The sequence below is a fragment of the Cololabis saira genome, chromosome 9 (genome assembly GCF_033807715.1).
Source record: "Cololabis saira isolate AMF1-May2022 chromosome 9, fColSai1.1, whole genome shotgun sequence".
Lineage (NCBI taxonomy): Eukaryota > Metazoa > Chordata > Actinopteri > Beloniformes > Belonidae > Cololabis > Cololabis saira.
Genome location: NC_084595.1, coordinates 17032148 through 17049925, shown reverse-complemented (window position 1 = coordinate 17049925; position 17778 = coordinate 17032148). Strand labels below are relative to the sequence as shown.

The 17778-nt window shown below is 40.6% G+C and overlaps 1 protein-coding gene across 1 annotated transcript in view; it reads right to left on the bottom strand.

The window, feature by feature from the left end:
* Positions 1-1130: 1130 nt before the first annotated feature.
* Positions 1131-17778, bottom strand: part of LOC133451502 (probable phospholipid-transporting ATPase IM) — a 49119-nt gene continuing 32471 nt past the window's right edge. Inside the window, exons 17-27 of the mRNA XM_061730616.1 lie at positions 17217-17332; positions 15084-15248; positions 14871-14982; positions 13924-14029; positions 13702-13840; positions 11870-12053; positions 10171-10394; positions 8983-9066; positions 7694-8078; positions 5947-6077; positions 1131-4912 (exon numbers count right to left, since the gene is read on the bottom strand). Of these exons, the coding sequence (XP_061586600.1) occupies positions 4586-4912; positions 5947-6077; positions 7694-8078; positions 8983-9066; positions 10171-10394; positions 11870-12053; positions 13702-13840; positions 13924-14029; positions 14871-14982; positions 15084-15248; positions 17217-17332 (1973 nt within the window). The 3' untranslated portion in view covers positions 1131-4585. The remainder of the gene's footprint in view (positions 4913-5946; positions 6078-7693; positions 8079-8982; positions 9067-10170; positions 10395-11869; positions 12054-13701; positions 13841-13923; positions 14030-14870; positions 14983-15083; positions 15249-17216; positions 17333-17778) is intronic.

Genomic DNA, 17778 nt, shown 5'->3' with positions numbered 1-17778 from the left:
GTTTGCTTGACCACATTGTCCTTCATAACACATTTTTGGCAGCAGTTTAATCAGTTTGTACAAAGTCCACAAACATGTGGATGAGATCACGGCGACCACATCCACTTCATGAAGCGACTGAGGTTAAAGCAGTTCAACCCACTAATATTAGAAGACCGTGGAGGATTATGTGGCATCCAGTTCTGAATAAAAGCCGCCTCCAGGCAGGACACTGAAGCCCACGTTGACCCGAACTGCCCCCATCCGCTCACAGAGCCAGTGCCAGGCCTGCATGGATAAACAGGGCGGGCTGTGGGAGGATGGACATTCAACATGAAGTAATACTCTCCAACAAATGATCATCACCAGAAACCTGCAAGAGGGGAAAAAAGACTTTCTTTCTACTCTAAACGTCTCTTTGTTTTTGCATTTTACCTGTTCCTTTCACAACGCAGCCACCTGAACAAAGAAACCATTCAGCTACTTCTGCTTCTGCAGAGGTGTTCACACCTGCACCTCTCTGCCGTTCACCTTCTTCACTCCTTGATTCAGGAAGGCCGGAGCGTGGTAAGGTTGTTTCTGATTAGAGGTGCAGAAGTGGGCCCAGTACACGACCTTGGGGGTTCCCAGTGGGAGATGGGGGTGGAGAGACTCAGCTGGGAGAAGGTTCTCCACTAGGATCTCTGGGATGATGAATGCTGAGCTGAAGATGATGAAGAGCATCCTTAGGGAGTTCCCACCGTGTTCTAGGTGCAGCCCATAAACCCCACACCAGATTCACCTGGTGTTATGACATCACAGGACTTGATCGGAGTTAGTTCAGCTTACTTCATCCTCATCTCACGCTGCGTTTACTCGACCTTGGGAGTTTGAAGCTCCCGGTGGTGCCGTCGACTTCAGCAGAAGCAAACCCGTGGGCAGAGAGGGGTAAAGTGAGGTTGAGGGGGTGACTCCATCCCCTGAAACCCACTCCATTGAACGTCGCTGTTAAAATGTGGCTTATGCACTTTATGTTTTTGGTATTTTGACCATCAATATTGCAGATTATGTCACAGAAAAACATGCATCTTCAATTCATGGAGAGATTTATTTATTATTACAGGATTAGTTTTTTTTTTAATATCCAGATGGACACAGCAAGAAACACAATGTTGAACTTTCAGAGCTTTTTATTTAATTAAAAAGATCTTGAAGGTATAAAAGAATACAAAATGATGATCAGGAAAGCCGTGCTCGAGAAAGTCGATCAGTTATCAATAACCCCTCTCGGTCTTCATGGCAAGATAATCAAATACACGTATGGCTTTAGTCTACTTTGTAAAGTACCGGAGAGACATTTCAACACATTATGATTTATTTTGCGTTGACACTGCAGACCAACGTTGCACAGGTTGTTTCTTCTTGCCTAAAAAAAAAATGCATTTTTGCATTTTTTACCTTAAAGTTTTGCCCAAAATTCTGCCGGGAAAATTCCCGCCTGTCAAATACAAACCTGAATTAAATACCAAGCCAAACAAATGCCACAAAAACTTTGGTTTCATTGTGAGTTAAAAATAACATCCAGCATCGGTTTTACAATTATGCAGTGAAATAAAACACGACCCTCGCTATTTCCATAAGGAAGGCTCTACGGTGAATAACAGATGTGTGGTTAGTGGTATGAAGACTTCCAGCACCAAATATAAACAGGCATAAAGTTTACTGAAGAGACAAGTAAATCATTACACTGATCAGCCACAACAGGTCGAGTGCGATACCCTTTTCCACCAAACCGGTTCCAGTGCTGGTGCTGGTTCATGACTCGTTCAACTTGCAAACCAGCTGAGAACCGCTTTGCTTTTCCATAGCTCGGGTGCTAAGGGGAGCAACATCATTACATCGCTGCGTTTGCGTGAAAGTTGAAGCAACAACAATTTTTTTGCTCTAATATGGGCTTGGTCCACGTAGCACCTCCGTGGACCATATCTCTAGAAAGGTCGTCTCCTCCTCAGACCCATGATGCTTTGCTGCATCCAGATTAATTTGTCTCTTATTTGAAAATGTCTCTGTCTCCCAGTCTTGCTATTGCCGTTGGTCTTAATAACTCCGCCCCCTCCGCTTACGTAAGCGGTTCTTTCCTCTAGCCCAGCAAAGAGTTGGTGCTACCTTGGAACCAGGTTCTCTGGCCTGGAGACAGTTCTTTGTCAGTGGGAACAGAAAGCCTGGTTCTAAACTCAGCACTGGCCCAGAACCAGCCCTGGAACCGGTTTGGTGGAAAAGGGGTATGAGCGCCGGCTTTATGATGGAAATGTTGCAGCGGCAACGTGGAACTGAGAAGAATCGCAGTTCCTCGACTGACCACTGGAGGGTGACGCCAGAAGTGAGTTGATCTCCACTGACCTCTGCGCTAAAATGTCTAACTTTGCAGCAGAAATAAACATATTTTCATCAAGTTTAAAGAAGGACAGCGCTTGATAAGAGCAGGCGGCTGGTCTGTGGACTCGCTGAAGGACCTTGGAGCCAAGTGGGACCCTTTCAGGACCCTTTCAGCAAAAGTGTGACAATCATCCCAAAACACCTGATCACAACCAGCTGAGCGACCCAGCAGGCCTCATATGTGGACAAGACGTCATACGAGTGAATGTTATGAATGCATCGATTAGCGTTATAGGTTAACATAAGCTCAGTCAGCCAGGCTTAAACGGCTAACCTGGACTGACATGACTGACACTCCCATGCTCTGTCTCCACACCCCGACTGGTCAGAAATGTCCCGGGGCTCCTCCACCTCTAGTATGTGCTCATAATGTTGCAGCTGATCGTCGTACAAAGTCTTCAGAACCTTCGGTTCACCACCAGGGTGCGTTAAGTACATTCAGTTCACCTCTGTACGGCAGTCACAGAAGTTCAGATACAGGGTCCCATTAGTCCCATTGGCCCCCCTGATGTGTCGCACATCAACAGGCAGCTTCAGGCCCGGGGAAGGCGTGTGTCAGATACCACAAGTGCACAATTAAAAATTAAACCAATTTGGACGGCTAACTAAACAGTTTGTGAATTGAAAAAAAAAAAAAATCCAGCTGTATCAAATATTTTTTTTTTATTGCCGTTCAACTGAGGTGCAGAAACCTTCTCCTGCATCCCTGTTTAGATCATAAAGGTGTGTGTGTGTGTGTATATATATATATGTGTGTGTGTGTAATTACAACACAAAGGAAAGCTTTCTGATGAGGCAAATAAATGAGTTTTACACAATAAAAACATTACAGATCTTGTTTTTCAGTGTTTTCTGGACGATCGCTGCAGATTGCAGACATGACGGTTCCAAAAATAAAAGGCACCGATGGGGATCCTAGACAGCTCAGTAGGTTGAGCAGGCACCATTTGTAGAGTTGCTCTATACTGCAATGCCCTCCCCCCCATTCCTACTTTCTCAATAAAGGCCACTAGTGCCACATAAAAAAAGGCACGGATGATGACGTGAATGTTCACGGCTGCACAGATGAGTTGGACTGAAGGCTCACTCGGTTGACGTTGTAGTGTGTACGACGCGACGAGACGAGGCAGGTGTCCTCATCCGACACAGCCGTGGTAGCGAGGCAAAAGTGCAAAATCTGGTTTACTGAGAGTACAGGAGCACATGAAGGATGTGAAGTATTCTCCGCAGTTCAACCCTTCACATAAACATCTGTTTAGAGCTTCTCATCCGCAACTGCTGGAATAATCTGTGGTCCAATTCAATTAGATGATTAATCTTTGAGCTTTTTATGCTCTCTTCCCTTTTTCTACAATTGAATACCCCGGTAGATCGTTTCTTAGGTCTGTCCCTCGGGTTATAAATGGTTTGATCCGTTATGGGGGCAAGAAAGCAAAATAAACTCATCAAGAATTAAACAAAGACATCTTTTCTCTCTTCTCCTTGCTGCGCTGTTTATGTTGGACTGAAGAGCCACTTGAAAAGGACAAAGACAGAGAGATGGACATCATAGAGATCCAAGAGGGGGGTGTATAATCCCACAATCCAAAAGTATTCTCATTAAAAGGGTTCGTTTTGAACTGTAAAGTCTTAAAAGTGTGAAATGTGACTTATTCCACACCAGCAACCGCTTGTGGGACATTGAAGGAGGCGTCAGTCCTGCGGCTTTGCAGGATTTGCAGGTTTGAGGCCATTATTCCAGCACAAGAAGTAAAATATACATATTTCTTTAGTAAATGCCCTTTAAAAGCAGACGAGAAGAACGACGAGGGAGCGGTTTGCTGTCCTTTAGAAGTTTGGTTATCTCCCACGTGGGACACATCAAAGTGCAGGCTGCTCCGTGCAGCTTTCAAGATAAGAAAATAAAAAGCTCTCAAAAAAAAGGTATAAAATTTAAATGAATGAAGCAATGGCTCTGCCAGTTATTTCCTCTGTAAAAGCAACGGTGTGCACGTGGACTCCCAGGGTCACGTACGTCCGTGCGGGCGGTCTGTAAACATGGTGACGCTCCGTTCTCGTCACGCGAAACATCTTCTCTTTGTTCCCACGTTGCTGTTTACTGTCGGAGAGACATAAAGGTAAAAGTGGTGCGTAAGAGCTTGAAGCAGCCAGGAAAGCCCAGGCCAGGTCCCGGCGTCCTCGGTGGCGCCCGTTAGAGGGCGGGGTCGGCGATGGTCCTGAACATCTGCAGCGAGGTCACCTCCACGTCCGGGGCCCTGGCGTTCTGCGGCCGCCCCGTGGGGCTGTACCCGGCCGACCGCCCGATGGGGCTGAAGCCCGTGGTGGTGCGGCCCGTGTGCACCAACCCCGAGGACCGCGGCGCAGGGCGGCGCAGGAAGCGGCCCGACGTCACCAGGTCTCCGTATCCTTGTGCGTGCGAGAAGGCGTAGCCCGAGCGGCGCGTGCTGGTGCGCCGCATGCGGGTGCGGCGAGTGGGGGGAGGAGGCGTGGCCTTGGCCTGTCTCACCTTCAGCATCACCTGAGCGACAAAGTTAAAACGCTTGAAACATTGTGGAGAAACATTTCCAATGCACCGCTCTTTCTTCTTATGGACTAAATACAACACCCTCAATCCTGCAAACTGCAACTTTTTGTGGATAATGTAAATAAACACAGAATGCAGAATTAAAAAAAACCTAAAGGAATTTTTACTTTCTACAGGAACCTAATTTACTTTCTCTACTCGACCTTTAATTTTATCGACCTTTAATTATATATTCTTTCTCATTGTTCTGCTTTTGTCACATTTTTTGTTCTTTCTTTGTGTTTTTTACTATTAGTTGTTTCAAGTACTTGAATTCCTGTTGCTATTGATCTTTGTCTTTTGTTGTTGTTTAGCTCATGCATGCTGTCTGCTTGTCCTTTGTTTTGTTTTTTTGACAGGGGTGGAACCTTGTACAAGTTCGCTATAGAACTTCGTTCCCTCCTTGCGCAGTGCTTCATGCATCTTTTTGTGCTAAATTAATAAACTCTAAACTCTAAACTCTAATGCAAATATCTACAAACCTCACCGACTCATGTTTTGTTCATTGCAGAACTTTTTTATATGATAAAAAAACAACCAAGAGAATATATATATATACAGTAGGATCGGGGGGTAACACCGATCCTACTGCATATGGACTGGTGTTAAAAGAGGAGGAAACCGGGCTAATCATTGCACTGTCCCACGTCCTGCTACCATAACATTGAAATATTTTCATTGTTTTCTAATATCTGCTGTGAATAAAAATGCTTGTTTATAAAAATCGCTGCATTTGTTTTTATTCACATTTGAGCTACAGCCAGAGGTTTGGGATCAATGATGATGTCTGAGTTATAGTATTTGAGTTACTTTTGTAGTTAAAAATATAATTAAAAAAATACCTTCACATCATAAAAACGGTCTATTTGACGTGTTGCTCAAAAGAGATTTAACTTGAAGATAACAGCGGCCTTAGAGAGTCACATTTCCTCTGAACCAGCCAGTCTCAGATGAGATCCTAGAAGGTAAAAGCTCCCTCCCTCCCGTACCTTGTCGTTGATGGTGGGGCAGAGCTGGATCAACAGGAAGCGGTAGGTAACAACAGGAAGCACGCACAGGATGGAGGTGAGGAGGATGGTCAGCCAAACGTTGGGCTGCTTCAGGGAGTTTCGAGCCGCTCCTGCAGCCACAAACACAAGCCTCCTGAGTACTTGTGTACGTATTTACCCCCTTATAGACTAATTTATCACATTATAGATGTGTTTACCCCCTAATTGACTTTTTTATCACATTATAGACTTATTTACCCCCTTATAGACTAATTTATCACATTATAGACATATTTGCCCCCTTATAGACTTATTTATCCCTTATAGACTAATTTATCACATTATAGGCGTATTTACCCTCTTATAGAATTATTTATCACATTATAGACTTATTTACCCCCTTATAGACTTATTTATCTCATTATAGACTAATTTATCACATTATAGACTTATTTACCCTCTTATAGAATTATTTATCACATTATAGACTTATTTACCCCCTTATAGACTTATTTATCTCATTATAGACTAATTTATCACATTATAGACTTATTTACCCTCTTATAGAATTATTTATCTCATTATAGACTTATTTACCGCCTTATTTATCACATTATAGACTTATTTATCCCTTATAGACTAATTTATCACATTATAGACTTATTGACCCCCTTATAGACTTATTTATCACATTATAGGCGTATTTGCCCCCTTGTAGACTTATTTACCCCCTTATAGATTTATTTATCACATTATATAATTATTTACCCCCTTATAGACTTATTTATCACATTATAGACTTATTTACCCCCTTATAGATTTATTTATCACATTATATAATTATTTACCCCCTTATAGACTTATTTATCACATTATAGACTTATTTACCCCTTTATAGACTTATTTATCACATTATAGACTTATTTACCCCCTTATAGACTTATTTATCACATTATAGACTTATTTACCCCCTTATAGACTTATTTATCACATTATAGACTTATTTACCCCTTTATAGACTTATTTATCACATTAAAATGAACTTTTTGCTGAAGTTACAAATTAAAAACTTTCTTCTCAGACAATAAATGAACGCAGGAAAGATTTTACTCATTATAGATGTGTTTACCCCCTAATTGACTTTTTTAATCACATTATAGACTTATTTACCCTCTTATAGACTTATTTACCCCCTTATAGACTTATTTATCACATTATAGGCGTATTTGCCCCCTTGTAGACTTATTTACCCCCTTATAGACTTATTTATCACATTATAGGCGTATTTGCCCCCTTGTAGACTTATTTACCCCCTTATAGACTAATTTATCACATTATAGATGTGTTTACCCCCTAATTGACTTTTTTTATCACATTATAGACTTATTGACCCCCTTATAGACTAATTTATCACATTATAGACTTATTGACCCCCTTATAGATTTATTTATCACATTATAGACTTATTGACCCCCTTATAGATTTATTTATCACATTATAGATGTATTTACCCCTTTATAGACTTATTTATCACATTATAGACTTATTTATCACATTAAAATGAACTTTTTGCTGAAGTTACAAATTAAAAACTTTCTTCTCAGACAATAAATGAACGCAGGAAAGATTTTACTCCCGGTTTTTAGTCCCACACGTCACCAAACTTGGTGTCAGACTGATTCTACTTTCACGTCCAGCATCCGGACGTCCCCAGGTGAGGTCTGAAGGTGACGACTCCAACACTCACCTACGAAATGGAAGGCGGACGGGAAGATGAGGAAGGTGCCGTTGCTGTACATGACGAAGGTGACGGCGAAGTACATGAGCAGGCTGCCCACGAGGAACAAGGTGTTGACGGCCGTCCAGTAGGACATCTCCAGCGCCAGCTGGATGCTGACTGCGAACAGCAGGCACGTCTGCGTGAGCAGGGCGAAGGACTGGTAGTCGGCGACGTCCTTCCCATCATCCCTCACCGTGTCGTGCAGAGCGGCGTAGGGGATGAAGAAGAGCACCAGAGAGCTGTAGCAGCTGTGGAGTGCACACTTGAAGAAGGCGCTCTTGTTGAAGTAGCGGTTCAGTTGGCCGGGAACGTAGAGCTGCGGGTGCTGGAAGCTCCACACGTCGTTCACGTCCTGGCCAGCAGGCGAGGCAAACACAGAAATGTAGAAATATATAAATGTAGAAATACACAAAAAATTATAAAATACACACATAAATCGTTATTTATAAATAAAAAAAGAATTCGCCATTTTCATGAGCAAAACATTTATCTTTACTTTTTATATTTATTTATGCATTTGTAGATTTATGTGTATTTATTTATTTTTATATTCATTTATACATTTATGTGTATTTATTTATTTTTATATTTATTTATTTATTTATTTATGCATTTATGTGTTTTTATTTAATTTAATATTTATGTATTTATGCATTTATACATTTATATGTGTATTTATTTATTTTTATATTTGTTTATTTATTTATGTATTTATACATTTATATGTGTATTTATTTTTATATTTATTTATGTATGCCTTTATACATGTATGTATTTATTTTTATATTTATTTATACATTTATACATGTATTTATTTATTTTTATATTTATTTATACATTTATATGTGTATTTATTTATTTATTTATTTATTTATTTATTTATATATATATTTATGTGTTTTTATTTAATTTAATATTTATGTATTTATGCATTTATACATTTATATGTGTATTTATTTATTTTTATATTTGTTTATTTATTTATGTATTTATACATTTATATGTGTATTTATTTTTATATTTATTTATGTATGCCTTTATACATGTATGTATTTATTTTTATATTTATTTATACATTTATACATGTATTTATTTATTTTCATATTTATTTATACATTTATATGTGTATTTATTTATTTATTTATTTATTTATTTATTTATTTATTTATTTATATATTTATATATTTATTTGCTGTTTTGTCCTTTTTCGTCCCTCATAGATAAAGAAGAACATTTAAAACCAAACGAGCCAGTACCTGGTCAAACAGACTCATCCCCAGGACCGGTAACGCCGTGTACATCATGTTGAAGAGCGTGATGAACCACTCATCGTACACCGTCTGAAACGCACAAGCAGCAGAGATGCTTTTAATAACTTTGTTTACACTCTCACTTCCTGGATTCAAGGAAATGTTCAAAAACTCCTGCAGCGATTTATATGTTTCAGCAAAAATAAGGTTGATGGTCTTTTTTATCGCTTAAACAACCACAAAGGAAAGAAAGAGAGGGGGGAGACTGCTGAAACTATGAGAACTGGGTTAAAGTTACAGGCTGGGAGGACGGTGGCGAGAGTTCATCTGTTGCAGGGATGGAGGGATCGGAGCAGCAGAGAGTTAGGACGGACGGTGAGGATGATGGAATGCGAATGTGGCGCCAGTACTACGATCTGGGCCAGTTGATTTAGTCAAGGTTCAAGAACCTGAACGTCTTAACTCCCGAACGGTGCTGGCAAACTCAGAAAAAGTGCTTTAATAGATAAAAAGGAGGATAAATAAGAACATTCAAAAACAATAAAACAATAAATTACGACAAAATCTAATAAGATTAAAGTGGCATCACAGTACTTGGTGTTAAAAGCCATCTTAAATAGGTTTTTAGCCGAGATTTAGGTCAGAAATAAGCCGCATCTCGGTAAAAACTCCCCTAGTGGGATAAAAACCTTCAGCCAAACAAATGGCAAGAAAAACTCCCCTTCTTGCAAAAGTTGATTGGTTGACCTCAGCGCTCTACCAGGATTACGGACAGTTAAAAACTCGGATAAATACAAGGGTGCAAGGCCGTTAAGAGCTTTAAAAACGGACATCAAAAGTTTAAAATCAACTTTAAAGGACAAGAAGCAGATGAAGGGAGTTGAGGAGTGATGTGATCTGTTAGTGTTGGATAAAGGACGGGCAGTTGTGACATTGCGAGAGCTTCTCAAGACGATGCTAAAAAAATAGTCCAAGATAATACAGGTAAAATACAATACAAGCTGAATAAACTTAATAAATAAGATGGTTAAAAACAAAAGAAGCTGCTTTTGCACAGACTTGTAGATCTGACTGATTTATTTTCTCCACATTTCCTCAAATCTCCAGAAGTAAAAAGCAGCATCTTGTTAAAACAACAACTTTTAAACGTGTGAAGGGTGTTTTCTTCCCCGCTCCGCCCCACCAGCAGCTCACCTGGGCAGAGAAGCCGCAGAAGAAGGCGTACCAGAAGTGCACGAAGGTGAAGGTGAAGTTCTTGTAGAAGAAGTAGCGCAGGAACTTGCACATGCGCAGGTAGGACCAGCGGCCGTGCACCAGCAGGAGGCGCTGCAGGAACCGGAACTGGGCGAAGGAGTAGTCGCTGGACAGCACGGCCTGCATGCCCTCCTGGCCCGAGATGCCCACGCCGATGTGGGCGGCTGCACCGGGGGGGAGAACCAGCACTGTTATCATGATGGAGGTCACTTCTGGAGGTCAAGTGCAGGAAAAGGTCCAACTCTTGTTCATTTATGGGCTTTAAAATGTTAAAACACCCGCGTTTTAAACTTACTTGTTAATATTTAGAATCGGTGTCACAAGGAAAATAAAATAAAGCTTCTTTAAATGTTTAGGGCAACCCACTAACAAATCATAACTTCTTTTGCAGCATGATTAAAAAGAAAAAACAAACAGCCTTTAATTTTTTATATTAGGAACAGATGACGTGTTTTATTTTCAGGTTAAGATACATGAAGGAAATAATTAATGTATAAATCAGGGCGAGGTGTCATCCCTTTGGTTACTTAGCACTGTATTGGCCCGTGAGCGGTAAATAAAGACCTAACGGAGCATAATCACTCGTATATAAAGATAATAGGTTGTATTTTGTTGTTACTTTCACTGGAAGAGGGCCGTGACCCCTGGAAGTGTCCTAGGACAAAACTTGAACAAATCTGTTCAAAAACGTTTGAACAAATTTAATCAAACTGAATGTAAATTAATATTAATTAGCGTCATAAGTTAGCATAACCGAGCTAAAATGGCTAACTGTGATTGACATAAGGTGGCTGTGCTCCAGCCGGTTTGCTGGGACTGTTTCTTCGGCCTTCTGCAAGTTGACGCAGGAAACGGAGCTTTAAAAGCACTTAACATCATTCAGGGGAGGGGTGTTGTCCAGTTCTTCTTACACAGTCCATAACTGGAAAATCATACCTTTTAGTCAAAGCTTTATATGCCGTACTTAAGGAGTTGATGGCAATAAATGGGTTGAGATTGGAAAGTTATGAAAAACAAATCAAATAAATATTTCCCCCCTGTGTTACAGTAATAACATCATTAAGATCTCTAAACAAAGACTTTGATTAGAAAAAGATCCTGCTAATAAAAAAGCTGGTCCTGATGCCTGATGAAGAAGAAGATGAAGATGAAGACAAAACAAATAAAATCAGGGACTTCTCATGAAAAGAGCATTTATTTTCCCATTGTGGACCATATTTGAAATAAACCTGAGCGCTGCTGCCACTTCAAAAAATTAAGGCTTTTTTTTTTTTCATTAAAGAAAACCAAGATCTAAAATCCCTGAATTTCCATCAATCTATCTATCTATCTATCTATCTATCTATCTATCTATCTATCTATCTATCTATCTATCTATCTATCTATCTATCTATCTATCTATCTATCTATCTATCTATCTATCTATCTATCTATCTATCTATCTATCTATCTATCTATTATACTTATAACTGCATTATTCATCTTTGGCCAGCAGATGGCAACGACGCATCAAAGCTCCATCTGCGAATGTTGACTGCAGCACATGTACCAGAGTAATGTGGCATTTATAAAAGTCATAAATACCAACAGAACCTTTTTCCGTGTTGTGGAATAAGAATGTTTTCGGAGCCTCTGGTACCTTTGATCATGCTGACGTCGTTGGCTCCGTCCCCTATGGCCAGCGTGACGGCTCGTTTGTGCTCCTTGACCAGCTCCACCACCTGAGCCTTCTGCAGGGGAGTCACTCTGCAGCAGATCACCGCTTTGCACATGCAGGCCGTCCTCAGGAAGTCCAGCGCCAGGCTGTGATCCAGGGCGTAGGCCTGTGGGACGACAGCAAACACCCGTCTCTTTCTTGCCTTCCATTACTCCGGATATTTTTTAATGATTCAAAGCTTTAGCCCAAAGTTTACTATGATGGCCAGTTGTGGCTCGTTTCCACTGAGCGATTCGGTTCGGTTTAGAATGGTTCAGTCAGTTCAGGTGAGCATTTCCACTGCAAGTCGGACCGCCACGGTGCACCCGGGCTTTAAACCGGGTTTAGCGTAGCAACACTGGAGGTCGTCCAACAGCTCGTTTTGGTCGCTTGGCTTCTGGTGCTTCGCATGTAAAATGCACCACGTTGTTTGAGAGAAGATTTTACGCCGCAAACAGAAAAGAGAGTCGAAAAGAGGAGAAAACTTTTGGCTTTGGTCTTGAGTGGTACACTTTTAAACTTTTACACTATCACGTAAGCCTGTGTTGAAAAAAATAGATTTTCCGATTCTAAATCGATTCTCATATTAATTCCTAAAAATCGAATTGTATGTTTAAAGATTTTTTCATCATTACAATACAACTTTTGGTATTTTGTTTTCTTTATGCCCAAAAAAGGAAATGTTTTGTTTGACACGAGAATAACTTGTGCCATGTTTTTGCCTTTAAATATGTTTAAAGGTATGAAAACATTAAAGTTTTCAGTTATAATTGCATAAATTGTCTAAATATAAACATTTCATTACTTTATATACTGTCTTGGGGTTAAGTTTGCATAAAATGCTAAAAACCAAATTCTCAAAAGTTAAAAAAACGAAAAAAGACGGAAAATGGAAATAATAAAAAAGGGATTTGGTAAAAAATGAAAGCGATTTCATACGGCTTCTGTTTGCTACCCTGTATCTGTTTGATAATTCTGCCCGCAGTTATATCAGCATTCTGGGAGGTGATTGGTCCATACAGCCACCATTATCTGCCAATACTCGAATCGATTCTTGACATTTGAATCAATCCCCAGCCCTACTATCATGATATTTTGCCAACGATAATGATAATATCACGATACAGCAATAATGATAAGTTGCAAGACATTTCATCCACGACACATTACGATACCTGCGTCACTGAAGAAATTCAAAATGTATTGACTGCACTGAATCCACTTCACAAAAATATTTTCTGTCCGTGCAAATTAACTGAAATTCATCAAAAACAAAATGAATGCAGAAAATACACATTTCAATGCTCGTATGATCAACTCCTATGTAAAAATGGACACATATCAGTGCTGCTTAACCAGAATCAAATTGTTTTAGGAAAACTGACAAATTTCACTGCATATGAAAAATAAATTTTAGTCATTTTAGTCAGTGCATTATTATATAATATTGTATACATATAAAATAATATTGCTAGAAGGTCCTGGGTTTTAAGAAGATGCTGGTATCTGTGGCAACTATCGGCAACGCTGCTTTCTTCTTCCTTCCAGTTTAACAAGATAAATGTTGCACAAGTATCTTAAATTTAACATTTCTTTATTCATGCTGCCGACTTTTACACACAATGCCATCTGTCTGTGTAAAGTATTATTATTATTATTATTATTTTTAGGTAGTACTAATATTGACTTGATAGTGATGTATTCAGTCATCTTCACCTTCTTGTTTTTATTTCTCTTCTAGATGCTTCTCCTTTTGTTAAGGCAGCGGTACGTACCAGGCTGTGTCCGTTGATGACGAGGCCGTACTCTCCGTTAGCCACCTCCTCCGCCACCTTCACACCTTCATCTGGAGTCCCTTCGGACAAAAACGCTGAATTCTCCGCTGCGTCTGGTTTCATGGAGATCCGTGCGTTTCTACGCCAGAGAACAAAAATAAAGCAACGATTAACTAAATTAAGACATTCAGAAGATACAACCATGTTGAATATTCCTCCAACCTCAGTTCCTGTCTGACGTCCTCCAGCGAGTTGCCAGAGACGACGAAGACCTCATTCATCTCCTCACGCAGCAGGTTACACGAGTAGCCAATGTTTTCTGCAGTTTCTGCAACACAAATCGCCAACAACCGCCATTAAAGAAGTTTTGGTGAAGCACAAGTGCAGCGGTATCGGTCATGTGGGCCAACGGGCCGAGAAGCTGATGGGACCACGCCCACCGTATGTCAATCAAAGCTTTCCGAACCGGAAATATCTGCCAGACGTTTCCAGCGGGACATACAAACGACGCTGGGTTAGCACAGACGGGCAGCCATTGGCAGTACAAAAAAAACATTCATGGATGTAAAACGATTGGGACCAAACCCCCCCCCCCCCCCCCCCATGACACCCATGACATCCATGACATCCATGACAACTCTTACGGGTGTTTGTAGCAGCAATCGGCAATAATTAGTCCATAAAACTAAAGATGTTTAGACGTTGAGATCTTCTTTTTCCTTGTTTTGGAGAGAAGTCTGCAGGACGAGATACGAGCAGTTACTAAGAGAAAACCTGGAGAGTTACGGCCATGAAAACAAAAAACAAGGTTCAACGGAAACCCAGAGTTTTGCAAATATGTACATGACAAGGGAAAACATAAAAATACTCCGTGACATCATAGTAGAAGACAGGAGAGACACTGAGCGAGAGGCCGAACGTGAGAAACCTGTAGAAGTGACTTCGGTGGCTGCGGAAAGCCCCACCGTGCAAAAAACGTCCAACGTTCCTCCGTGCTGCTTTAATAACTTTAATAAGTTACGTGGTGATCGGATCATTAGACAATGTTTCCCGATAGAAGCTGATAGTTTTGGTGCCATAGTGAAGTTCAACTCTTACTCAGGAAGTTATAAACTGTAATAAATGGATGATTAATGTTGCGTTAATATGCAGCTTAACGCGATAAATACCTTGTTTATCGCCGGTCAGAACCCAGATCTTGACGTCTGCTTTGGCCAGCTGCTCAATGGTCTGCGGGACTCCGTCTTGAAGCTTGTCCTCTATGGCTGTTGCTCCTAGCAGCTGCACACACACACACACACACACACACACACACGCACGCAGGTCCATTTAATGATCTTTACCGAGACTTAACTTCTGATGTATTTATCTATTTTTCCCACCAGGAGATCGGTCTCTATCTCCTCGTACAGCTCGTCGAGTCGGCCCTCCCGGTCGTCCAGTGTGACGCTCGCCTCGTGGTGGCGCCGTTTCCACTCGCTGAAGTATTCCTCGTCCAGATCCTTGTAGGCCAGAGCGAGGGTGCGCAGGCCCTCCCCAGCAAATTCCTGCAGATCAGCGTACACGTACTTATATGGATGAAGACTGTACATAGAGATGTATGCACACTCACACACACACACACACACACACACACACACACACACACACACACACACACACACACACACACACACACACACACTCTAATGGCATCTTAAGACATAAACAAAGTTAAGATAATCAGCCAGCTGCGTAACTTCTGAGATCAAAGCAACAAAATCCATAAGGAGGGAAAAAAACAGAGATAAGGTTTTTTTATCTCCTTTTTTAAAACAAACATGAGCTGAAACAAGAAAGAAATACAGGAAAGTCACAATGATAAACCAAATATAGCTTTCTTTTCGCCCTAAAACCAGGGTTAATATTAAAAAACTATCCTTCCAAGTGATGTATTCACGTCCCACTCCCTCCTGATCCCGGCAGATTTGTCTGATCCCGTCTAAAACTCCACTTGGCTCACTGGGACGTCCTGCCGCTGTCATCCATCAGCTGTTTTTAAAGCTGCGTATCTTTGGTTGGTTTATACGAGCTAAGGGCCGAGTGTCAAACACACGCCGGAGGAACTGGTTTTAGTTTCTATCCGGGGAGAAATGAGAGCTAAGGAACCCTGACCACAAGATCACAAGTTTGACCTCGACTTGACCTCCTGCTTCATGTTAGTTTAGAGGCTTACTCAAACTCCTAAACTCCTTAAGACTTTTGGTTTTGTTGATTTTTTATTTGGTTTTTATTGTTTTAACTAAAATGCATTCTTGTGCAAACACAAAACTGTTGCATCCAGTTTTTGGAAAAGCCAGAGCATGCAGTTCCCTGAACCACCACCAGGGGGGGCAATCTCCATTCGAGCACGACGCATTTGCTGTTATATTTATTAATTCTCGTCTACTTTGTTTACGATGGTACATTCATTATCTAGTAAATATTATTGTTCTTTTTAATTTTATTAATTGATTGTTCTGCTGTTTTATTTATTTATGTATGTTTTGTGCTTATGTTCGAAAATAAAAGATATCAATCAAAAAAGAATAAATCTTCAGCTCAAAAAGCAGGAACATGTGATGCTACGTTTCTTTTCTTTTATTTACTTTGTCAAATAAAAATTACATAAAGCAACAAATTTACGGATCATTAGGGACTTGCTGTCATGACATTAGCTTCGTAGCATTTAGCATTTTTGGTGAACTTGAGAAATAAGCTGTGACTTTAAGGCCAAAAGAGGGAAATCATTATTATTTTAAAGATAATACAGCTTGTGGTTCTTTAAATTATATTAACAAACTGCCAACTGTGGGTTTGCCTGGAAACTGTCCCGCTCACAGGTACAATTAGCTTGGCACAAGGCGGTTCGCATCAAAGCGATGAAGTTAGAAATCCTCAAACTTAGATGGAGCCGACGCTACCGCAGTGATGCACGGGTACCCACAATTCAGTTTGGCAAATCAGTTTGTACCGTTACAGCCCAACCCGGACGGGTCTGGCGGCTTGTCCAGCTAGCAACGGAAATAGTTAACAAAAGTTAACATGAGCTAAATTAACCTAAAACAGCCGTTTTATCTTGCTTGTTTGTTTGGCCAATCGCCTGCTTTTGATTGGGCCAACTAGCGTTGGGCAGTGTCAGCTTCTTCTGATAAACGGGGCTGAAAGCCACTCCTCTAAAACCTGCGGGTGATGTCAAAGAGCGCTTATCCAGTTATTGTTATACAGTCTACGATACATTCAGTCCTTCAGGGCTGCACAAGGTTTAACACCAATGAAGGTTTCTGGGACCAAATCTACACCAGCAACTTCAACTTCTGCTTCGCAGCTGAGAAAAAATATAGGCCTACCTGAAGCCTCCTGACTTCAGAAGTCGAGGCAGTTCCTGCATCTCACGTTGTAAATTATTTTAAATATGCTAAATATGTGATAGAAGAACCAGTGCAGACTAGTATTGTGTCAAAAGTCTGAAAATCCCGGGATTCAGGGATACTGACGTTGAGGTGCTCCGTGGTGGCTTCCATCAGCTTGTTGCAGGACTGGTGCAGCCTCTCAAACACAATCGTGTCGGCGCCCTTGCAGTAGAGCGACAGCTTTCCCTCCGGACTTCGCACTGCTCACACAAAAACAGACGAAAAACACCCGCGCTTCATTTCTCCACCAAACAATTAAAAACAGTGACAATATTTTTAAGACTCTCTCAAATATTTGACATAAAAATATCGAACCATTGGTGGCGGTACCAGGAATTATTGATTCAAGTATGACGGAGAGCAATATGGAACATAGTATGGTCTCGTTTGTCTACTTGCACGAATATTGATACTACTTAACTGGAAACAAAAGACAGCCCCAACTTATTGCAATCTTATGACAGACGTTTTGAGACATTGAGAGCTGGGAATAAATCAGATTCTTACTGAAAAATCTGGAAAGGAAGTTCTATAGAATTTGGCAGCCATTTATTTATTATTTTAGCCACAACACATAGTCTGATGGTGATTTTTAGAAGTGCTCTTAACCCTCAATAGAAGGAAAGAACTTTTGTTTATTTTATTT